Here is a 22,781-nt window from a genome sequence, read left to right as displayed (position 1 = left end):
CAATCATAATCACATTCATCATCAACAATTTTTTACCTCATCCTCTATGTGTTTTTTGGCACAAAAATATTGAGTCCACAACTTTTATCAAATATACAGTTCCTTTACAATAATATAAATATTATTTGCAGTGTATCGTATCCATTATTTGCGTACTGTGTTTGGAGACAACAAATTTTAATGTGACTGTTTACAAATCTTAACTAATTCCTGCTATGCTTTACATTGACTCCACCCTAGGACTGCATGGGTTATTGATTCCCATGTCAAGAAATCACGGATATTATCGAGTGATGAAATTGGCGTCGTCTCCATTGTATTAACCACGATTGTCACTATCCTCATAAGGCTGAAGTGAATGTGTTTATGCCTGCGAGCGAGTGTGTGTGTTGGTGTAGCCTCAAACCTGTATATCTTTATTGATAGCTTTCGAATTCCCCTGGGTCCATGGAATGTGACTGTAGTCATGTACATGTATATGATCTGACCTAACTGGCACTTGCTGCACAATTCTACTCATATATTGCCCAGTACTGTGAATTTCCCGTGAGGTACATGTATTATGTCTGGGTGGTGCCCCATATAACAAACTTAATATTTTTATGGTATGTCATTGGTTTAGATGTCAGAGTGATTCGAGTTAGGTGGAATGTTACAGCATCTATGACTTCATTGTTCATTGTTATTGTATAAAGTATTGACTAACATTGCATATTTGCTTACAAATTAACTTATTACCCAAACAATACTTAACTCGTTCTTACATCTAACACATTATATAAGTTATTGTTGGAAGGTTCGTTGTCTTTGAAACAATTTTCGACACCAAATACCACACCATATGAGTCCCGTTTGTGATCTTTATGGGTATTTCTCCACAAATTTGAATATTTAATCATTTATTCCAGCTTCCTGCTCGTTTGAAACAGTTCATGAATTTTTGGTATCCGATCGTTAAGAAGCATTGCCATATATTCAATTTTAAAATCGTCTTATAAAATCGCTTTCAGGATTAACAAAATTATATATATAGTCGACGTTCCTGATAACAACAAAACCACTTCACTCGGAAAATAAAACTATTGTAACCTAAATTTTCCCGTGAGGTACATGTATTTCTGTGATGATGTTCTATCCGCACCACGTATGTACACCACGATTAAGTTTTGAGCCGACTGAACAATAACAAAGTATATACCCATGGTTAACAGTATTAGTGTGCGATACATATGCGGGGTAAAAATAACCGTTCACATTAGCGCTACGCAATGGCCCTAAAAGTGTATACCCAACATTGTGTGCAGAAATGTTTGAGGTATTTTTCTGAATGATATCACCTTTTTCTTAACGTTATTATTTTGAAAATAATATATGATTGCCTAATAATGCACAGTTACGCTAAAAAAGTTGCTCTGGAACATGAATTGACTACAGGCTTAGTGTGGAAATACATACATCCGGTAGTATTTGATTTCTACCTGTCAACATTTTCACCAGGCTAATTGTCATCTGTTTCGAAGACTACCAGATAAAGCAGAGAATTCGATGACAATATATAATGGTATTGTAATTCCCCAATAAATTAGGGGAGATGAAGATTTGTCCCGCGTGTACACCAACCACTGTTTTACAGCGGCGGCATGCACAAACCTAATTAGTCCGGAGTTGAGACAATGCATATTTGTACGTGTCGTGTCACGAAAACGAGGCGAGCATCAGATCTTATACCAACAAACTTACCTCAGAAGAACGACAAACAGGTATACAGTCACAACATTTTGGTTATACCAAAGATGTATTCAGGTCAGATGTTGGGTCTGAGACCGCCGTGCCGGTCATGGTACACCACCACGTCCCGCCATGTTTCGCTGAACGTCAAATACCCACAGCTACAAGCAGTATGATAAGTCAGACATCCGTTTTATTTCACAGCTGAACTGTTAATGGACCAATTACAGTCCAAATTGTACAAAAACCAGAATAAAAACGTGGAAAATCTGTTGTGTTATTGATCCAAATAGTATCCGACCCTGTATTTCAAATGGCGTTGACATAGTCAGTAAAAGGTCGGGAAGGTCATCTTTTGTTATGCTATTTTTTTGGTTTTACGCCTTTCTATTCACTGTCACAGTGGAGTATCATTTAAAGTTGTATTGAATGAAGTGTGTTGCGTGTGTATTTTTGTGTGCAATAAGTGTACAACTACATTCTGTTTTCATAAATATTCATGTTCAAGGGTCATAATCAAGATCTTATAGTAGATGCAAATAAACGTTTTTTTTTTACTCGATTTATCAAATTGTCAATATATTGGTATAATAGCAATAACCCCGCCACACGCCTGCGAATAATGCATATATGTCGTGAATTGCGCAATTTATCGTGGTATACCCTCCTTTGACGGATGGGGGCGGGGGCGTTATTGCTTAGATACTGGTCACAAAGGCCATGTATGCATGAAGTAGAGACTGTCCACTTTGATATGCAAATTCATTTCAACAACTCGCACTTTGTTTCCCTTTTCCACATACACCTTGTTACCAAAGAAACTACTTTCAATGGTTGTACTTTGACCTTAATTCACAACAGTCTCCAATGTTGCTGGTATTTACGGCTGTTATAGATCACAGAGTAATTTCCCACTATTCGCACTGCTAATAAACTATAAATCCAACATGGCGGCACACCTGGTTTATATCTTGCATACACAATTCTGTCTACTTTGAAGAGTCAATGCTTTAGTGTCTTTTGTGTTTTGAAATACAGACCACCATGATATGTACAGTAATCTCCCATAATTGTAATGGGTTTTAAAAACAGATCAACCAATTCCTTAGGTACATACTCAATATTGGGAAAAATACTTGTGATCGATATGCTATAGTCAATCGCAGAATGGAGCATGTTGGTCCTGTTCGACGGAAGCAAATTGTTTATATTACTTTTTGTTTACATATTACATTCACGTACTTCCCTGTCGTATGTAATATTGTACCACGACTGTTACACAAATTAAAAACATATATAATTGTGTACTGGCATTTAATTTATCTGGGAACTTTACAGAATGAATATTTCATTGTGTATAATATGTATTGAATGCAAGTGCTAATATACACCTCATAGTAAACTCACAACTGCCATTACAAACCATGGAATGTGGTTCATAATACAAAGGTCATTTATCAATTAAGTTAAATGTAGATACTTTTATTTATTTCCTTAACACCTTACGCTTTGAGCAATAATATTCGTACAATCTATCTATCAATATTGACCTGAACACAATTACTAATTTTCCGAATATTTTCAATGAATAATTAGGCATTATGATAGCAGTTGTTAGAACACTGCTTCATCTTTTGCAATTCATGTCAACTATCTACCATACATCCCCATGAAGCAAAACAAAACATTTTTGTAATATTAACATATATTTGCGCACAGGTGTTGTGTGTCACGTCAGCCATGTTTAAAAATCTTGGCTATTATTCACATGTTCCACTATTACACAATAAAGACTGTTTTACGTCTACAGGTCAAGCTTTTGAACATAAATAATACCATATAGCTTACGCTTACGCTTTTTGAATAACAATGTGTGCAGTATACAATGCAGGTCAACACAAATGTCATATGTGTCTGATGTAACTACTGGTATTTTAGGTCCATGTCCTCATTACTTTTGATATGTAGATTAGACTATTACAATTCAGACACTGTGTAAGTAAAATCGCTGCTACCATAGTGTGCACGAGTTGTGTTGTGCTCTTTGACCCCAATTCATAACACCTGTTTTAGCTGCTGGTGTATATGACTGCTTTAGATCTGAAAGTTGTTGCTCTTCAACAATTCACACCACTAACAGTCAGTATGAATCCAACATGGCGGCGACACTCATAAATGTAATACACTCGCTCATTGGAACACAATGATGTGTTGCAAATAAGGTTTGAAGTCTTGAAACCTATAGTCTCACAAGCTCCTTAGATTCAGTCCTGACATATTTATACGTACTTCACTGATCAACATCCTCAATTTATGGTCAAACCACGGGGTAATAAACACTTTGGTTACTTCCCTTTTGATTTGGGTCACAAAGACAAAATCAGTGAATTTACAACAAAATTATGATTTTCTAATGTAGAAGAATGAACTTTTATTTAAAACTTGTAACATATTCTACTATTAGTAAAACATTATATAAACCTAGCGTATTTGTTTTATTTCACAGTAGTGAACCGGTTCTTATGTGTTTACAAAATTGTAGTAACTATTTTCCGAACAAAACTACTACTATTTTTTTAGAACCCATCCAAATGAATGTTATTAGCTGATATTTCTCACTGATATAATTTATTTTAATTGAGCAAACAATTAAGTGCCTAATTTCACATTTACTAATGTGTTATGTGAAAAAAATATTTAGACGGAATATTACGTTCACTATCCATGCCTTGTTAAGGTAATACATGTAAACCCGGAAGTATTAAGTCTGACAAATGCGTGTATGAACTGATTTAGAACAGGTTTAGCACATATGAAAGCATTGTCATATGTATAAATATCCAGAGCGTTATTGTTTTACACAAAATATAAAGCAATATCTCGTTATAAACTCACTTCATGTGATCTGTTTCATGGGCGACCCTTGTTAGAGATGCATAGCTTAAAGTAAGACAAGTTTGCTTTGAAATCACATAAAGTCTGTGTTTTGTTTATGTCACCCCAGTCAATGCGTTGACGCAACAAAATGAGCAGTGTGACACAGATACTCGTTATACATAATTAATCAAGTGAGCATTGCCATGGTGTCGCAGGTAATAATAATTCTATCCACATAGAAGACAAGTGGTTTCCCTCAGAGACTTGTGTAATACAAACATGCAACAACAAATGATATTGCAAATACAATATACAATATATTAATATATATACTGTATATAAACAATACACACTATCACCCTATTAATCTTATCTTTATTAAACACTTAACATAGCGGGAACCTTTTAAGCGTGAGACTTGAAATGAAAATGACAAATCGACATCACTACAATGTATTTACTCACTATATAGACAACATTCTATTGCTGCATTCCGGGTATAAAAATGTGTTCACTGACTTTTTACCGTGAATTCAAATTAGTGCAGAAATTTAAAGTTGTGTGGCTATGTTTACGAACTTCGATCAAAGCCAACGGATATGCTATGTTCTCGTATGGTCGTCCCATATAAAATCACAGTTTGATTATGTAAAATTGTTCATAAATCGACAAAGACTTCAATACTTCATTTAGTATAGCATAGCAATAATAAGAAATAGTACATAAACATTAGGTTTAATACAAATTAGTATAAATTAGGTGCTTCATTTACATTATGATAAACAACAGTAACAACAATTAATAGGCATGTTACCATACTTACAATCACATGGTCACGTCAGTTACGACCGAGATGCGTATAATATACATTAAACACTCACAACATTTTAATGCATATCAGAGACACGACAACTCATTTTATATACAAATATGTTTAGGAATTGACATTCACATTAAAATCAATACATTATTTGCAGTAATATTATATTTGTGAGGCTCGAGGTCAAAACTCATCCTACGAGAGGTTATTTTTCACAGTCCATAATTACAAAATAACATAAATAGTAAACTAAAAAAAACAGATTACAATCCCAAGTAGAAACCTACAGTGAATCATAATTATAATGTTTTACAACAATACAAATATGAATAATGCAACAAAGTCTTACACAACACTTACATTACACAAGTTATTAAAAAACATAAAACTACGCCACGAGGAAGTACCTGTTACATTTTAATTCAGACACATTCCAGCATGATACTTTTGTGGTCATTGACATTTCGTATTCAAACATTTGCATATGGCGACTCAAGTAATGGAACGTTAATATGAACCTGTGTAACAAAAATAATAAAAGTTTGTCAATCAACAGGAATTGCACTACGGTTTCAAAATGACGAATATATTCATAATCAGTTACTTACGTGTTTGTCTTGAATTATCTGGCTAATAGAATTTCTTAGTTGAGTAAAAGATGGTCGGTCTATTGGATGACGTCTCCAACACGAAGTAAGTAATTGGAATCTAAATAGAAATATGTATTGTGTCAAGGTAAATTTCTCATTGGTGGGATATTGTCTGTATTGAAAGCATTGACAATATCAGAAATTATAATTACATATGATTTCCACAATGTGCTGGTTTTGGCATTCGATTTCCTTCTCGTATCATGCTTGTCACTGCTTGCTCAGACGCCCCTTGGTATGGCACTGCACCTGGTGTTAAACAGAATAACACAGGTGGGTATGAAATTATCATACACTATTTCTCCCACTTGACTTGTCGCAGTTTTAAATATAAAATATTATGTAAATCAATACATATATTTACCGAGATTCACAATTTCCCACATGACGACACCAAAAGACCAGGTATCACTCTTCAATGTAAATCTTCTGTTCAACAATGTTTCAGCAGACATCCATTGGTATGGATAGTTGTTCTAGAAAATAATGCATGATGTCTCATTAATGGTGAATCCTGTCCATTAAGGGTATACATAGATGAAATGAAGTCAATTTAATAAATTAATTAAGAATACACTTAGCTATACTTAATTAATTCTTTCGTTTACGGTACCGTGTATGTCTCCACAACATCTATCACGTAGGATTAGACATAGCTGATAGAAAAATATAAAACACATACTAGAATATTTATATACCTGAGTTTTTTCAAAGAAACGTAAGTCGTCGATGACGTCACTAGCGTAGCTAAAATTGGATATTTTACATTGTCTATGGCCATTCAATAAGATATGCTCAGTGGTCAAATATCTGTGAATAATCTGAAATAAGAATAAATGACAAAGTTTTTTTTAAACAGCATGCACTCACGCAATTTTTCGGATGTGGCATGTGTACAACATTGGAAATATAAATAGAATGTAATGAACATGGAAATATAGATAGCATGTAATGAACTTTGAAATATGGATAGCATGTAATGACCTTGGAAATAAAAATATAATGTAATGAACTTGGAAATATAGATAGCATGTAATGAACTTGGAATTATAAATAGCATATAAATAAATTTGGAAATATAAATAGCATGAATTGAACTTGGAAATATAAATAGCATGTAATGAACTTGGAAATATAAATAGCATGTAATGAACTTGGAAATATAGATAGCATGTAATGAACTTGGAAATACAGATAGCATGTAACGAACTTGAAAATATAAATAGCATGTAATGAACTTGAAAATATAAATAGCATGAATTAAACTTGAAAATATAAATATCATGAATTGAACTTGGAAATATAAATAGCATGTTATGAACTTGGAAATATATATAGCATGTAATGAACTTGGAAATATAAATAGCATGTAATGAACTTGAAAATATAAATAGCATGTAATGAACTTGGGAATATAAATAGCATGTAATGAACTTGAAAATATAAATATCATGAATTGAACTTGGAAATATAAATAGCATGTTATGAACTTGGAAATATAAATAGCATGTAATGAACTCGAAAATATAAATAGCATGAATTGAACCTGGAAATATAAATAGCATGTAATGTACTTGGAAATATAAATAGCATATAATAAACTTGGAAATATAAATAGCATGTAATAAAGTTGGAAATATAAATAGCAAGTAATAAACTTGGAAATATAAATAGCATGTAATAAACCTGGAAATATAAATAGCATGTAATGAACTTGGAACTATAATTAGCATGTAATGAACTTGGAAATATAGATAGCATGTAATGAACTTGGAAATATAAATAGCATGAATTGAACCTGGAAATATAAATAGCATGTAATGTACTTGGAAATATAAATAGCATATAATAAACTTGGAAATATAAATAGCATGTAATAAAGTTGGAAATATAAATAGCAAGTAATAAACTTGGAAATATAAATAGCATGTAATAAAGTTGGAAATATAAATAGCAAGTAATAAACTTGGAAATATAAATAGCATGTAATAAACCTGGAAATATAATTAGCATGTAATGAACTTGGAAATATAGATAGCATGTAATGAACTTGGAAATATAAATAGCATGAATTGAACCTGGAAATATAAATAGCATGTAATGTACTTGGAAATATAAATAGCATATAATAAACTTGGAAATATAAATAGCATGTAATAAAGTTGGAAATATAAATAGCAAGTAATAAACTTGGAAATATAAATAGCATGTAATAAACCTGGAAATATAAATAGCATGTAATAAACTTGGAACTATAATTAGCATGTAATGAACTTGGAAATATAATTAGCATGTTATGAACTTGGAAATATAAATAGCATGTAATGAACTCGAAAATATAAATAGCATGAATTGAACCTGGAAATATAAATAGCATGTAATGTACTTGGAAATATAAATAGCATATAATAAACTTGGAAATATAAATAGCATGTAATAAACCTGGAAATATAAATAGCATGTAATGAACTTGGAATTATAAATATCATGGGAAACCAACCTTTAATTTAGACAGATGCTCCATTCCATTTGCAATGTCAGCCATACACGATAACAGTCTACTTTGAGTAATATCCTTTAATCCAGACTCGTTACGTTTAGAATGAAGATAGCATTTCAGATCTGACGACTGTAACTCCATTATTATATATTTTGGAACTGTGTATAAACAAGATATTAATAAACAATTACTGTGATTCACCTTATTTTATTTCCCTGACACGATGATGTGTCGCCCACTCACCTTTGTCTGTGCAGCATCCAAGTAATTTTACAATATTAGTATGATTTGATATATACTGCATTATTCCAATTTCTTTGGAGACCTCTTTCTCAATTTGATTGTTCGAAGGATCTACAACACAGAACATATTACATGAACTTTAAAACCTGCAAATCACACTGTATTTTATAATTCACATGACATAATAGTCAAACACGATAATTGCAATATACGATGGTTAAATAAGACCCATATAGAGGTGTCGTCATACAAATAGAGCCACATATAGCATAAACTATCGAACATGTATTCATGAGAGACATAATATTACTCACCGGTATTTTTCTTAATCACAACATCTGACTGACCACCTGTTCCACTCCAAGCAACACATTTTGCCAATTCATAGAATCGACCAGCAGATACTATACATTTCATGCTTATATCATGTCTCGGAAATTCTAATATTTTTTGTCCTGCTTTCATGTAAATATTTTCTTTTCCGTCGTGGTTAAGGGAGGCGTACACATTGTCATCGTTAGTAGGCTAATACAAACGTAAACAATAATATTTAATACAATCCATGTTGGTGATACAACACATTGATCTATGACTGGTTTGCTGGTAAAATTATCTATAGTAAGATTGAATAAATAAATAAACGAAAAATAATATTAATTGTACCTTTTTTGATAATTCTGGCCTAACATTCTCGTAAGTAGCTGAAACATGGAAGTTTTTTGAGGTTGGTAATTGAACTGCGCAAACATATTCGGAACATATATTTCAACACTGTGTCCAACCATTCAATTAATCAGACAGGTAAATCAAAACCATAAATCAAGTTGCGATTTGTTTCTGACATATATAGGGCAATCTAAATTCGTTCATACATTAAAAATGATTGACTAGGATAGGCAGTAATATTGAAAAAAAGATTGACCGTTAGTTTCACATTGATAGTATCACAATGCAATATCACAGCCTCGTCAACCATTAAGTGTTCTATGAACTTTGAACATAAACACGTGTGTCGTTCACTGCACACACCTCGTGGGACAACTAGTTTAACAAAATCAGCAGCATTATCCTCTGTATATATCCAACACTACTTATAGATTGTTTGACCATATTAATGCAGATATTAATGCAGATAGTCATGTAATCTCTTGATTTCTAATTTACCTGTTGATGTTCTCTCTGGCAATTCATGGTCCTGTCGTTCTTCTAATGTCGTGTCTGACAAATAGTACAGTGATGATGTTAACAAAGTGTACATGATAGTTTGCTAAATGTTTTTTTTTTATCTACAACATATCTAAAACATGTGCGTGGAACACGTGATTAATGACAAGGAGCGTTTATTGTCAAACGTATTCTATACATTTCAATATTATATAATTCTAATATATCGCTGTGTTATTGCTTAGTATTACAAATTGCAGGAATGTATATATGAATATATTTAATTTTTATTGTAATGTGTTACCTTTGTTTCGTTTACCCCTTCGTTTCATGAATATTAAACCCGTTGCAGAGGCCACTGCAATTATTGCAACTATTACAACCAAAGGACCAATGTAAACGCCGGGATTGGTTGGAATATTTCCAGGCGAGTACTTATTACTGATTGGTGCTGCTATTGGAAGAATAACAGGAACGATATTAATTTACCTAAGATTATTGCCACTTATAATAAACAATGCTTTTATAATTTGGGTATCTAGCAGTAGCAGTATAAAAGAATGAATGAGTGCGGGTCATCACATGTGTCCCTGGACGTTGTATTGATTACATACGTCATAGTATTGTACACTCTGTGTATGATATTATTTATTTCCAACATTTTTTTCCAGATACGAACTATCGAATATTGGCAATACCATTTGCAATACTGGCATACTCATGCATTGGTCGAAAAACTATATTCATACATGACTTTCAAAAAAGATTTTTAACACAGAACAATACAATTTGGGCAAAACTACTATTACACGTTTCACGTAATAACTATATTCAGGGGAAATGTATACTCCATATGCAGTAGAATGAGGAGTATTAGTATAATGATGCGAAAACTGGTGATAGTAAAATCAAAGTAATTTCTTTTGTCATATAGTTTGTTTGTCACACAATTGAATCCTGGATTGTACATTTTGATAATGTATGTTTGTCTGTCACTAATATATACTTGCTAAACAGGTTGGAAATTAACTTTTCTTACCTGTAGTTGTAAATGTGATCGTTTCGCTTGGTTCACTAACGGAAATCACATTTTCAGCTGTTACATATATTTCATATTCAGTGGATGCATTCAATCCATCCCTGTGATAAAGTGGCATCTCAACTTTATTTGATCTGATGAAATCATTGACATATAACTGCCTGTATGACACATAAAACCATTGTGATGATCCACCGTTATATCCTATATCCCATGTAATATTGACAGAGTCCCATGATATACCCGTGGTTCTCACATTGGTGGGTGAATCTGGCTCTCCTGTAAACACATATATAGATGAACACAATGGAAACAATTGTATTGAATTCAACAGCCTGATATTGGTATGTATGTATGAATCACTAATGTGAATATGTTCAGAATGACATGGAGTATTTAATAACACTACTTACTTTTACCAGCCAGTGTAATATTCAAGTAATCACTACCAATAATATTACTAGCATAACAGGTATATACACCATGGTCTACTCCAGGTCTCGCATTCAGTATATACAGTGTGCTTTGTGTAGTTCTATTCATTGTGTATGATTCATGTTTTATCACAACTCTGCTGGTATCACTCATAAGTGCCGCTCTACTACCATCAGTTCATTTATACCACTCTATCACCGGTAATGGATATCCTATAGATGTACACACAATGGTAGCATTCTGACCTTGATCTGCTGAACTTTCTTCCAAAGTGTCATTGAAAATTACAGCAGAATCTGTGATTAAGGAATATACATAAATGTATATATCTTTGCATGATATATAGATTCAAACACATGTTGTTATCTTGTCTATTCTATGCAGCCAAATATTTTGGCGGTCATATCAAGAGATTTATTACCAGGAATAATAAAGAAATGATTCACCAGGAAACTAAAAAGTGGAGCCCGAGGAAAATGGAAATAAATATGTTTGACAAAATGGAAATAAATAAGTTCATTAAGTATTTTAAATAAATATGAAATATGTTTGGTTCCTGACACTAATTTAGAATATATGCAACAAATATATGTATGCTCTGTCAAGTAGGATTTTATAGGGTAAAACATATTCTAAAGAACACATGAAAATTATTGTTCTTTTACACTTACATTGTACAATTATATTGACAAATATAGTTTTTGGATTATTCTGGACATCATGATTACTTTTACATTTTAATTTCTTTCCAAAGTCTTCCCTATTTGGTATCATTGATAATTCACTAACTGTGTCTTTTCTACCACTGATATCCCATAATATTCTATGGTTGACATTGCTGGTAATTATATCATCATCTATATACCACTTTATACTGGCAGCAGGATGGGCTTTAGTAGTTCTACACATGATGTTAAATGATTCTCCAGATATCATAGTAACATCACTGCTGTCAGGGTAACCATTAAAATATAAACTGTCTGGAGATACTGTAAAGTATATAAAGATAATGTCATCTCATGTTTTATGAATCGACAAACAAATTAGTATTCTGTCGTTACTGATACATAACATTATATTTTCTCCAGAGATGTCTCCTCCGGATGCCGTAAGAAACGTCACAAAATTAGTAAGTTGTAATGCAGTCATAACCGATTGCTATCGGACATTCCGTTCGAGAGACAGAACGAATATTTCTTGTACTGAAATATTTCCCTGCTATTCTATTAACTCATATCTGGTAAATTCAATTTAAAACTACATTGGGTTGGCAGTATATGGCTTATAGTGTGATTTTATAATAACGATGATTGCTTTTATTTAACACAGTTCGCCGTTTCACACTTTTGATTTTGAGATTTAACCCTAGGCTTTCCGCCCATGTTCAATACGAACCACCGGTATGTCGCGGCGTAGCGTGGTGCCTGGCCATAGGTGGATACCTGATGATGCCTCCACGGGCGATCACTACAATGCTACTCCACGTAAGTCAATCGTTCACTCAAAGTATTTAAATTACAATAATAATTGATGGATTTAAAACTAGTTTCGTGCTCATTTTACTCTTCTCATTACACACTGTAAAATCGAATTTCATAAATGACATTTTAAATCAAGCAGATTCATGGGCCAGTGACTATGACACATTTTCGTTCACTGTGAATTTTACTACAAGTTTTCTGCTTTATGATGGCAACAAATTCACTGGTACTAACAACGCTACAAAATAATAGGCCGTCTATTATCTTTTAAGTGAATATAATTAAACTGTACTTGTAATGTTTAACATCAGTGATAACAAAAATTACGCCGTGCTTGCAACAAACGAGTTATTAGTAAATACACATTTAACAATAATTACTAGTAATATTTATTTACTAATAACTCACAAAACAGCACATATGTGGCAATTGTGAATATACATACGGTAACTAGTTTGTGAATGTGAGCGATGTATTTATTTACGCAAACTATACTGTGGAGTAAAATAATAATTATAATAAAAACAGGATTGTGCAAGGGTATTTCTGAAATACGATAGTACGCACTTCAAATACGCGGAATGAGTCGCGGAGTTGTTTAATCTCAGAACGTATCGGTTCACCAATGAATGGAAGTTTTACACAAACATAGCTGAACGAACAAAAATGTGTGTAAAAATAAAACGTCAAAACACTACTTCGCATGCGTTCATGTGCAGTATACTAATGCGTTTCGTTACGCCTGTCAAGGTTACTCTTGTACTTTTAATTTTGAATCGATGTACTCTTTGTACTGACAGTGTTCTAAAGAAACAGAGCAACACAGTGATAATAATACCTATTTTCAGACAACTCCCGCTGTAAGGTATTTGTGTTCATGTTTTATTTTTTGATCTATGTTTGATCAGAATGTATTTACCTAATTATCGCATTATCGTAATCAGTAGATGCGAGTACTATAGATAGGGCTTGTTTGTCGGACGTAGCGCTTGGGATCCAAATTGCACGATACATTATCCCGTTTTTTTAAGTCGGAACGTGAATCGATGGTATTTCGTACATTGATTCAGATCGAAGTGGTTGGAGTTTACATGTGATTACAATTCCAGTGTCGACTCAAAACCACCTAAGTAATGACATCAGTACTTTCAGACTCCAGTGAAAAATCAGGAAATTCAGCAGCAGTACAAGAACGGAGTCCAGCGAGTGTTTAGGCGACCTCCGCATTTTAAAAAACGTTATCTTGTGGTAATTATCATAATTATTTGCAAATATATTGTAATTTGAAAATAATGAACAAAGCATTTCTTTCAAGAGGTCTAAGCATATTCCCAAATTACCTTCTGTTGAGCATAATACGCAGTATAACTCTAAAAACATGCCAAAAACAATAATGCACATTCAAGATTCATCTGCAAATTGCTATACAGTAACTTAGACACATGATGACTCTTCAATGGAAGGGCTGATATATTATAACATATATTTGCTAAGATGGAGCAAAACATATCAAAACAGTAATCAGCACTTCCAGTCACGCGAATTACACTGGGTGTACGTAACGCTGTGTGATTGGGTTATTGTATGTACAATGTTCTCGAATGACAAATTTATTTGATTTTGCTAAATTGTTAATATTAAAATACGTCACTTATTATAACACATTTACATTTAATACAATTTTATTATAGTACACCTTTAATTACCTGTGAAAAAAATAATATATTTCCTTACCCCACACATCAAGTGTAATTTCTTTAGTAACAGGTTGATCTTTAGCAATAGTTGCATCATTTGTAGCTTTACATATTAACGTTGTATTCTGATGGTCTAGATAAGTTGGTTTGAATGTCATGGTACTTGTTGTATCTTTCAGATCACTATCTTGTGTATTGTCTGATATTATCTCATCGTCATCTAGATTATCATTATCAACAGTCCACTGTATGTCAGATGCAGGACGTGCTTCCATAGCAACACAAGTTAATGTAGTCATGCGACCAGAAGTAACTATGACAACACCAGATGACTCTTCGGAAATGGTAACGCTGTTAGGGGATACTGAAATCAAAATAACATCAATATTTAATGTAATATTTTTTACTGTGACATGTCCACAATGGCGAAAATCCATTGTAGAAATTGTATCGGATAATCTGTTATCTACACATATAGATAATAGATTGCGGGAGCTGTGTAATATGAATGAGGTTGAACATTAAAACCATTTTTTATCATATGTCCTTCTAGAATTGTTGTATTATTGAACAGTTAAAAAAAATGTTTTGCAAGTAGTATTCCATTGCGTGATCTTTGTTATTTCTCGTCTGTTTTTAGTTGGGTGTGAAATTTTGTGGATTTTTTTACTTGATTATTTTTTCTTATTGTTATGCAACTATTTTAATTCCTCCATGAAGTTCAACATAGTTGTGCACACAATATTATAATATACTATTACTATGATATGACCACAATGGTGTAAATTCTATAGTAGATGTTGTATCAAATAATCTATTATCTACACTATATTATATCATTGTTTACTTACCTTGTGCATCTAGTTTAATATTTGTGATAACTGGTTGTATATTTACTGAATTACATCATTCACATGTAACAGTTTTACTATGATATGACCACAATGGTGTAAATTTTATAGTAGATGTTGTATCAAATAATCTATTATCTACACTATATTATATCATTGCTTACTTACCTTGTACATCTAGTTTAATATTTGTGATAACTGGTTGCATATTTACAGAATTACGTCCTTCACATGTAATAGTTTTACTATGATATGACCAAAATGGTGTAAATTCTATAGTAGATGTTGTATCAAATAATCTACTGTCTCCACTGTTTGGACTGTCAGACATAGATGACTGTACAACTGTTGTACCATCTGTATCCCAGTCCATATTGGAAGCTGCAGGTTTTGATCCAATGGTTTCACACGTCAGTATATGTGATAGACCATCTGTAACAATGACGTCATCACCTGATGTATATCCACCAGTATTAGCATCATCTGATATTATAATTGTATTGACAGCAACTGTAGAGAAATATAATAGAATTGCGAGATATAATATAATCAAATTTTCATGAATGTGATAAGAAGACCAAACCATTTGTTGTTGTTGTTTTTTTAATTTGACACAACATTATAGTGATTTTGTCATGATTGGTGTTTATGATATATTTATGTGGGTACATGGCTTGTGAAGCGCAACAAACAAGTCGTGAGACCAATTCAAAGAACGATTTTCCAGTGCATATGACTTTACAAAGTTTAAAACATATTCGATAATCGATAGTGGAACATGATTGAGTGACAATATGGTCCAATCATATTTAAGTCGAAACATGTTAATGGCGACGATGGCAGACTAGACAGACAGCACTTTCATGGCAAAGTTCAGCGTTCTTCACCGACAAACATATACAGGATACAGATCAAAATGAATTTAACTGAAGCAAAAACTGACAAGCAAACATTTTAACCAACGTGGCGTAGTTTGAAATTATAGTGGAGGAACCAGGCATAAGCAAGACCGTTAGTGCAACGACCGATCGGCCGCCGATCACAATCTTTTTGGTATGTAAACAGCGCTGGACTGAGGAAATCTTAAATGCACTGAGTGTGAATACAATAAGACATGAAACAACGCCCAGAAATAAAGGAAACATAACCGAAATAGTCAAATAACTCGTACTAGTGATTGGTGATGATATCTGATACTTTGCCATGTGAACAATAGACTCGATTCGAAAGCTTATGAGAGAACGCTTTCGTACTTTCTGAATAATTTTTTTTCAACCCAAACAGTGACCAATCACAAAACAAATTAGAACATACCGGATATTATTTAACATTATTATACTATGCATACTTTTAGGTAACTTCGTAATAACCTCATATTATTATTTTGTAATCTGGACACGGCAAATAAATAATCTACTCACCATTCACGTCAAGTTTAACCCTCGTCACTACAGCATTTCCAATAGCATCATTATCGGCTTCACATTTGACGTATTGTAGATGATTACTCCACTGTGGAGTAAATGTAAATGTACTGGATACATCAAATAATTCACTGTCTTCTGAATTAGGAGTAGGTGACGTCATTGTAGTTGACTGTAGTGTATTACCAATATACCACTCTAGAGTAGGTGCAGGTTTTGCAGTAGCTGTACAAGTCAGGGTAGAAGACTTACCAGCATTTACAGTAAAATCGTCATTATTGTTATACCCATCTATCACTGGAGATAATGGCGGAACTGAATAAAACAATTTTAAGAAGTGATTTGTTCAACCAGAGCAAAAATATGTCCAGACCAGCTACAATTACTATTCCACACTAGTATGTACTGTAATGTACTTGTAGTGTCATATAAATCATTATTTACCTAATACATTCAATGTCACATATGTACTGTAGTTTGTATTTGTAGTAAATACATATGCTTCACATTTAATATCTTTATCTTGGTCACTATTCTATACTGGTATGTACTGTAATGTACATGTAGTGTCATATAAACCGTTACTTACCTAATGCATTCAATGTCACATATGTACTGTAGTGTGTATGTGTAGTAAATACATAGGTTTCACATTTAATATCTTTATCTTGGTCACTATTCCATACTGGTATGTACTGTAATGTACTTGTAGTGTCATATAAACCATTACTTACCTAATACATCCAATGTCAAATCTGTACTGTGGTGTGTATGTGTAGTAAATACAAAGGCTTCACATTTAATATCCTTATCTTGGTCACTTTTCCATACTGGTATGTACCGTAGTGTACTTGTAGTGTAATATAAACCATTACTTACCTAATACATCCAATGTCACATATGTACTGTAGTGTGTATGTGTGGTAAATACATATGCTTCACATTTAATATATTTATCTTGGTCACTTTTCCACACTGGTATATACTGTAATGTACTTGTAGTGTCATATAAACCATTACTTACCTGATACATCCAATGTCACATATGTACTGTAGTGTGTATGTGTGGTAAATACATAGGCTTCAAATTTAATATCTTTATCTTTGTCACTATCCAATACTGGTATATATTGTAACGCACTTGAAGTGTCATATAAACCATTACTTCCCTAATACATTCAATGTCACATATGTACTGTAATATGTGTGTGTAGCAAAAGCATAGGCTTCACATTTAATATCGTTATCTTGGTCACTATTCCATACTGGTGTGTACCGTAATGTACTTGTAGTGTCATATAAACCATTACATACCTAATACATCTAAAAACACATATGTACTGTTGTGTGTATGTGTAGTAAATACATAGGCTTCACATTTAGTATCTTTATCTTGGTAACTATTCCATACTGGTTTGTACTGCAATGAACTTGTAGTGTCATATGAACCATTACTTACTTAATACATTCAATATCACAGATGTACTGTAATGTGTGTGTGTAGTTAAAGCATAGGCTTCACATTTAATATCTTTATCTTGGTCACTATTTCATACTGATGTGTACTGTAATGTACTTGAAGTGTCATACAAACCATTACTTACCTAACACATCCAATGTCACATATGTTCTGTAGTGTGTATGTATGGTAAATACATAGGCTTCACATTTAATATCTTAATCTTGGTCTCTATTCTATACTGGTATGTACTGTAATGTACGTGTAGTGTCATATAAACCATTATTTACCTAATACATCCAATGTCACATATTTACTGTAGTGTGTATGTGTAGTAAATACATAGGCTTCACATTTAATATCTGTATCGTGGTCACAATTCCATATTGGTATGTACTGTAATGTACTTGTAGTGTCATATGATTCATTACTTACCCAATACATCCAAAGTCACATATGTACTGTAGTGTTTATGTGTAGTAAATACATAGGCTTCACATTTAATATCTGTATCTTGGTCACTATTCCATACTGGTATGTACTGTAATGTACTTGTAGTGTCGTATAAACCATTACTTCCCTAATACATCCAAAGTCACATATGTACTGTAATGTTTATGTGTAGTAAATACATAGGCTTCACATTTAATATCTTTATCGTGGTCACTATTCCATATTGGTATGTACCGTAATGTACTTCTAGTGTCATATAAACCATTACTTACCTAAGCTTTACCCTTGTTCATATAGTGTCCATATATGAACGTTTAATATAGTCTATAAATAACATAATAATATTTCAGCATGTTTACTGTATGAAACATAAACTTCATAAATGTTCCCAAACAAAACAATAATATAAAATGTGAATAGATGTGAATTTCGTTACGGTAGACCTTCAATACAGCAGCGTAATTCGCCCCATGGTCTCGTAACATGTATGGGGGCTATAGGACTATTAGTACGTTTTTAACATGGATATAAATTGAATGCCACTACATTTACTTTACGGTATGTGCAACGCTGGTGGCTCTTATGGCTCGAAAATTCATTATATTATAACATCGTGAGGCAAGATATACAGCAGCTTCACATTCATACAATCCTGTCGCTCTCACTTTGTATGTCACATATTACTAAACTTTAATTATTTGCACTAAAAAAGTGGGTTGCCTAATTGTATTATGTCACTGTTATCGACTAAGAAGAACACACGTACAGTAGCATTCATCTAATTCTTACTCAAGTAAGTCACTTTTTGTGACGTGACTCGACTTTACAGGATTAGTCAATGTTTCTAATATAGCCTATAATTTGACAACAAATAAATAAAAGTACATTATAAACACCTACATATCATAAATTGTTTGGTCACTGGTATCAGCGACATGTTTTTACTGACACGACATGTTAGTGGCATGCTCCTTATTCTCTCAGCAAGGTACATTCCTCCAAGATAAACGTTTTAATTTGGGAAAAACTCAAAGCATACATACATTCCCAAATAATGTAATATAGTATTTTCAGCTTACGTTGTTATTTGATTTAGGAAATAAAGAACAGGGTAAAACAGGAACGTGGGCAATAATAGACGGGACTCAATCCAGGCAATTATTAAAATGAACATCTACGTCCGATCCCTGTTATCTCGCATTAATATTTTAAGATTTTTTTTTCAACGATTACATTATGTATTTAAGGTAGCGAGAAGGGAAATTTTCACTTTTTTCTTGATTTTTCAAAAATTGATAAAACGGTTACTTTAGACCTTGATACATCACCCCAGGTTTACAAAAGATCGAAATTACGAAATAACGTTGCTCAAATTAGTGTTTTAAAACACTAGCAGAAAAGACTACAACTGCCGTTTCGTGGATATTTGCATAGTGTTTATCTTTGGAAGTAATTAAATGATAACATCTTATCTGTATACTCTGTTGTTGTCGATTTTGATATAACGGGTGATAAGCTTCCAGTCGCAAACAATGCATGTTTATCTAACGTCCATAGTCACCATTATTGTCAGTCGAGACTTCGTCGGAGAAACATGGTCATACAGTACTCATTTCGCCCAACCTTCCGCTTTTACATCGACCGCTTATCGCTTAATTTCCGACCACGCGGTCTTGTCCGACCGGAAACCGACCGCATTTTAATCGCGTTTTTTTTTTCGCTCGCTCGCTCATTGAAAACATTGACCGCTCGCCCAAACACTGAAAACTGGCACATGGGTGGTCGAAATGGTGGTTTTGATAGTAAAGTGTGAACATACAACTAGTATTAACTATTATTACATTCTGAACGACACTTCAAATCTAATAGCTGTATTACACTTGTATCGTGAAAGCAACTGAACTGGGACTTCTTGTTACGTGTTTTGGGTGCTTGTTCTAGATGTAATATTTTTATTTTTATTTTAATGAGACAGTTACGTGAAAAAAGCCTTGGTAACTCCTTTTGACAGAGCAGAGAAACGAGGAAATGTTAGTGATTAATTCCAAAAATAACGATATCGAATCCAGATCGGTCCACGTCTGGTAAAATTTGACATTCAATTTTTAAAATTAAGTCACGATCATTGAATGAGCTCGGTCTATACCGTATACGTACCGCAAAAGTGTTCCCACACAAAATATTTTCTACTAAAAACGGCCACATGCCCTGAAAAAATCGAACAGAGCTTGACATGTATGAATAATTTATTGGGCTTAAATGAAAAACGTGTCAAATTTAGTTATAGCCATAACTATTTGGTGGCCAGTCGCTGAACAATTCAAAGTCCTTCAGGGCTGAAAATCATCGACGCTACTCTGGTTTACTTTATTTCACAACTTGCAGAGAAAACTGATTCGCGTGAGCTCTAATGTATCTTAGCCTAGTATTTTCTTTTTGAACTAAGGTCAAATTCCATCAGTTTGTCAAAATATATGTTTTTCAGCGAATAATTTTGAAGCCTGTCACAGCACAAACAACTATGTGAATCGACGCCCGTGATTGGATTGTACGACGACCCTTCAATTAGCGTCAAATATGCTTTGTTACAACATCATTGATTGGCTGAGAGTCACCTGATCGGAGCACGAACTGGGTCACAGAACCATATTTGTCCGTATTATCAACAGGACTTTGCAAAATAACCACACCCACATTTTCAATCATTTTTAGCGCGGAAGTTGCCAACAAATGTAAAAAAAATCGTGAATTTCATGGATTCGAATAAAATAAAGCAAGCGATTGATAAGGATGATTATTAATATTTTCCTCGATGCTCTTCGAATTTTTATTTTTTTTATTTCAAGGTAAGAAATGGCTAGCTGAAGTTGCATCGTCTTCAATGCGGTTGTTTCACCGCGAACAACTCTAGCTCTGTTTTGGGCATGGTTTAGTTTTGCGATGTAAAATAAAATATATATTAAAATAATAATACTTGATTAATTATTTGGGGTTTCAGCCCACAAATTACGGACATGATCTCCATGAATTACGGTCAATGTTTGTCTTCTCTCGGCTGATTGTCACGGTGTTGATCGACGCCCTTCATAAACTCAGTATGGAGAAACCAACGGGGATCGACATTCCAAACAAACAATCGAAATTATCAACGAAAGACGAGATTTTTCTAGATATTTACAAACATACTGTCATGACAAACATATGTAAAATTAACAAATACACAAAGAGGTGTAATATTAGGTTTTATTTTAGGCTTAGAAATATTTTCTTTCACTCAGCCCATGCATGTAACTGCCATTTAGCTTTACGGTCCTTCAGCATCGGAGGAAAACAACAATAATTATACAAAACACATTGCGAAGACTCAACAATCAGGAAAGAAACCCCAGACAACCCTGTCGTACTTGTGTTGAAATACATTTTGTATTTCACGTCAGAATATTGTTTAAAATAAAATATTCAGTCCAAGCCAAATCGAGGTCAAAGGGTCAGGTTGCGTGCATATAATTATATATAGTTAAAACAAAAAGTATTTGAACTTTTGTCAGCTGTTCAACATCTATAAAAACCAGAAAGACAATTATAAGACAATGTGAACCTCGGAAATTATTCTGTTAGTCCGAATTTTAAATGCGCGCGAGCGAGCAGGTGGGCGGTGATATTTCGGGGTTTGCGCGGTCGAAAATAAAGCGGTAATTGTCCGGTCGAATTCAACAAGCTGTCGCAAAAGCGAGAGAAAAAGGTGATTGGAAAGCGAAAGCGGGCGGGAGGTTGTGCGAAAGGAGTACTGTAACTTTGCGCAACTTTCTTTTAAATCGTTTTATTTTCCAAGTCAATATTCTATTTTACTAATACATTTTTTTTCTAACGCAATGGCGAAGAAAAGAAAGAAAGTGTTGACAGACAAGGCAAAGAAACATCTGCCACTCAGTGTCGCACTCTGACACAGCAATTTTTTTT

The 22,781-nt window shown here is 33.3% G+C and overlaps 1 protein-coding gene across 1 annotated transcript; it reads right to left on the bottom strand.

Annotated features, from left to right (window-relative positions):
- Window positions 1–4,960: 4,960 nt before the first annotated feature.
- LOC146746037 (tyrosine kinase receptor Cad96Ca-like) lies at window positions 4,961–12,200 on the bottom strand. Its single transcript, XM_085499668.1, has 14 exons — window positions 12,128–12,200; window positions 11,435–11,752; window positions 11,022–11,300; window positions 10,287–10,436; window positions 9,983–10,036; window positions 9,482–9,519; window positions 9,133–9,343; window positions 8,819–8,929; window positions 8,576–8,733; window positions 6,774–6,896; window positions 6,440–6,551; window positions 6,228–6,324; window positions 6,034–6,133; window positions 4,961–5,943 (listed from the first exon to the last, which is right to left on the bottom strand). Exons 2-14 carry the CDS (start codon window positions 11,607–11,609, stop codon window positions 5,896–5,898), a joined length of 1,656 nt encoding a protein of 551 aa, XP_085355794.1. The 5' UTR covers window positions 11,610–11,752; window positions 12,128–12,200; the 3' UTR covers window positions 4,961–5,895.
- Window positions 12,201–22,781: the final 10,581 nt, after the last annotated feature.

This window comes from Saccoglossus kowalevskii, chromosome 5 (genome assembly GCF_978046115.1).
Source record: "Saccoglossus kowalevskii chromosome 5, keSacKowa6.1, whole genome shotgun sequence".
Taxonomy (NCBI): domain Eukaryota; kingdom Metazoa; phylum Hemichordata; class Enteropneusta; family Harrimaniidae; genus Saccoglossus; species Saccoglossus kowalevskii.
The sequence above is the reverse complement of the archived record's forward strand: the minus strand, read 5'-3'. Positions and strand labels throughout refer to the sequence as shown.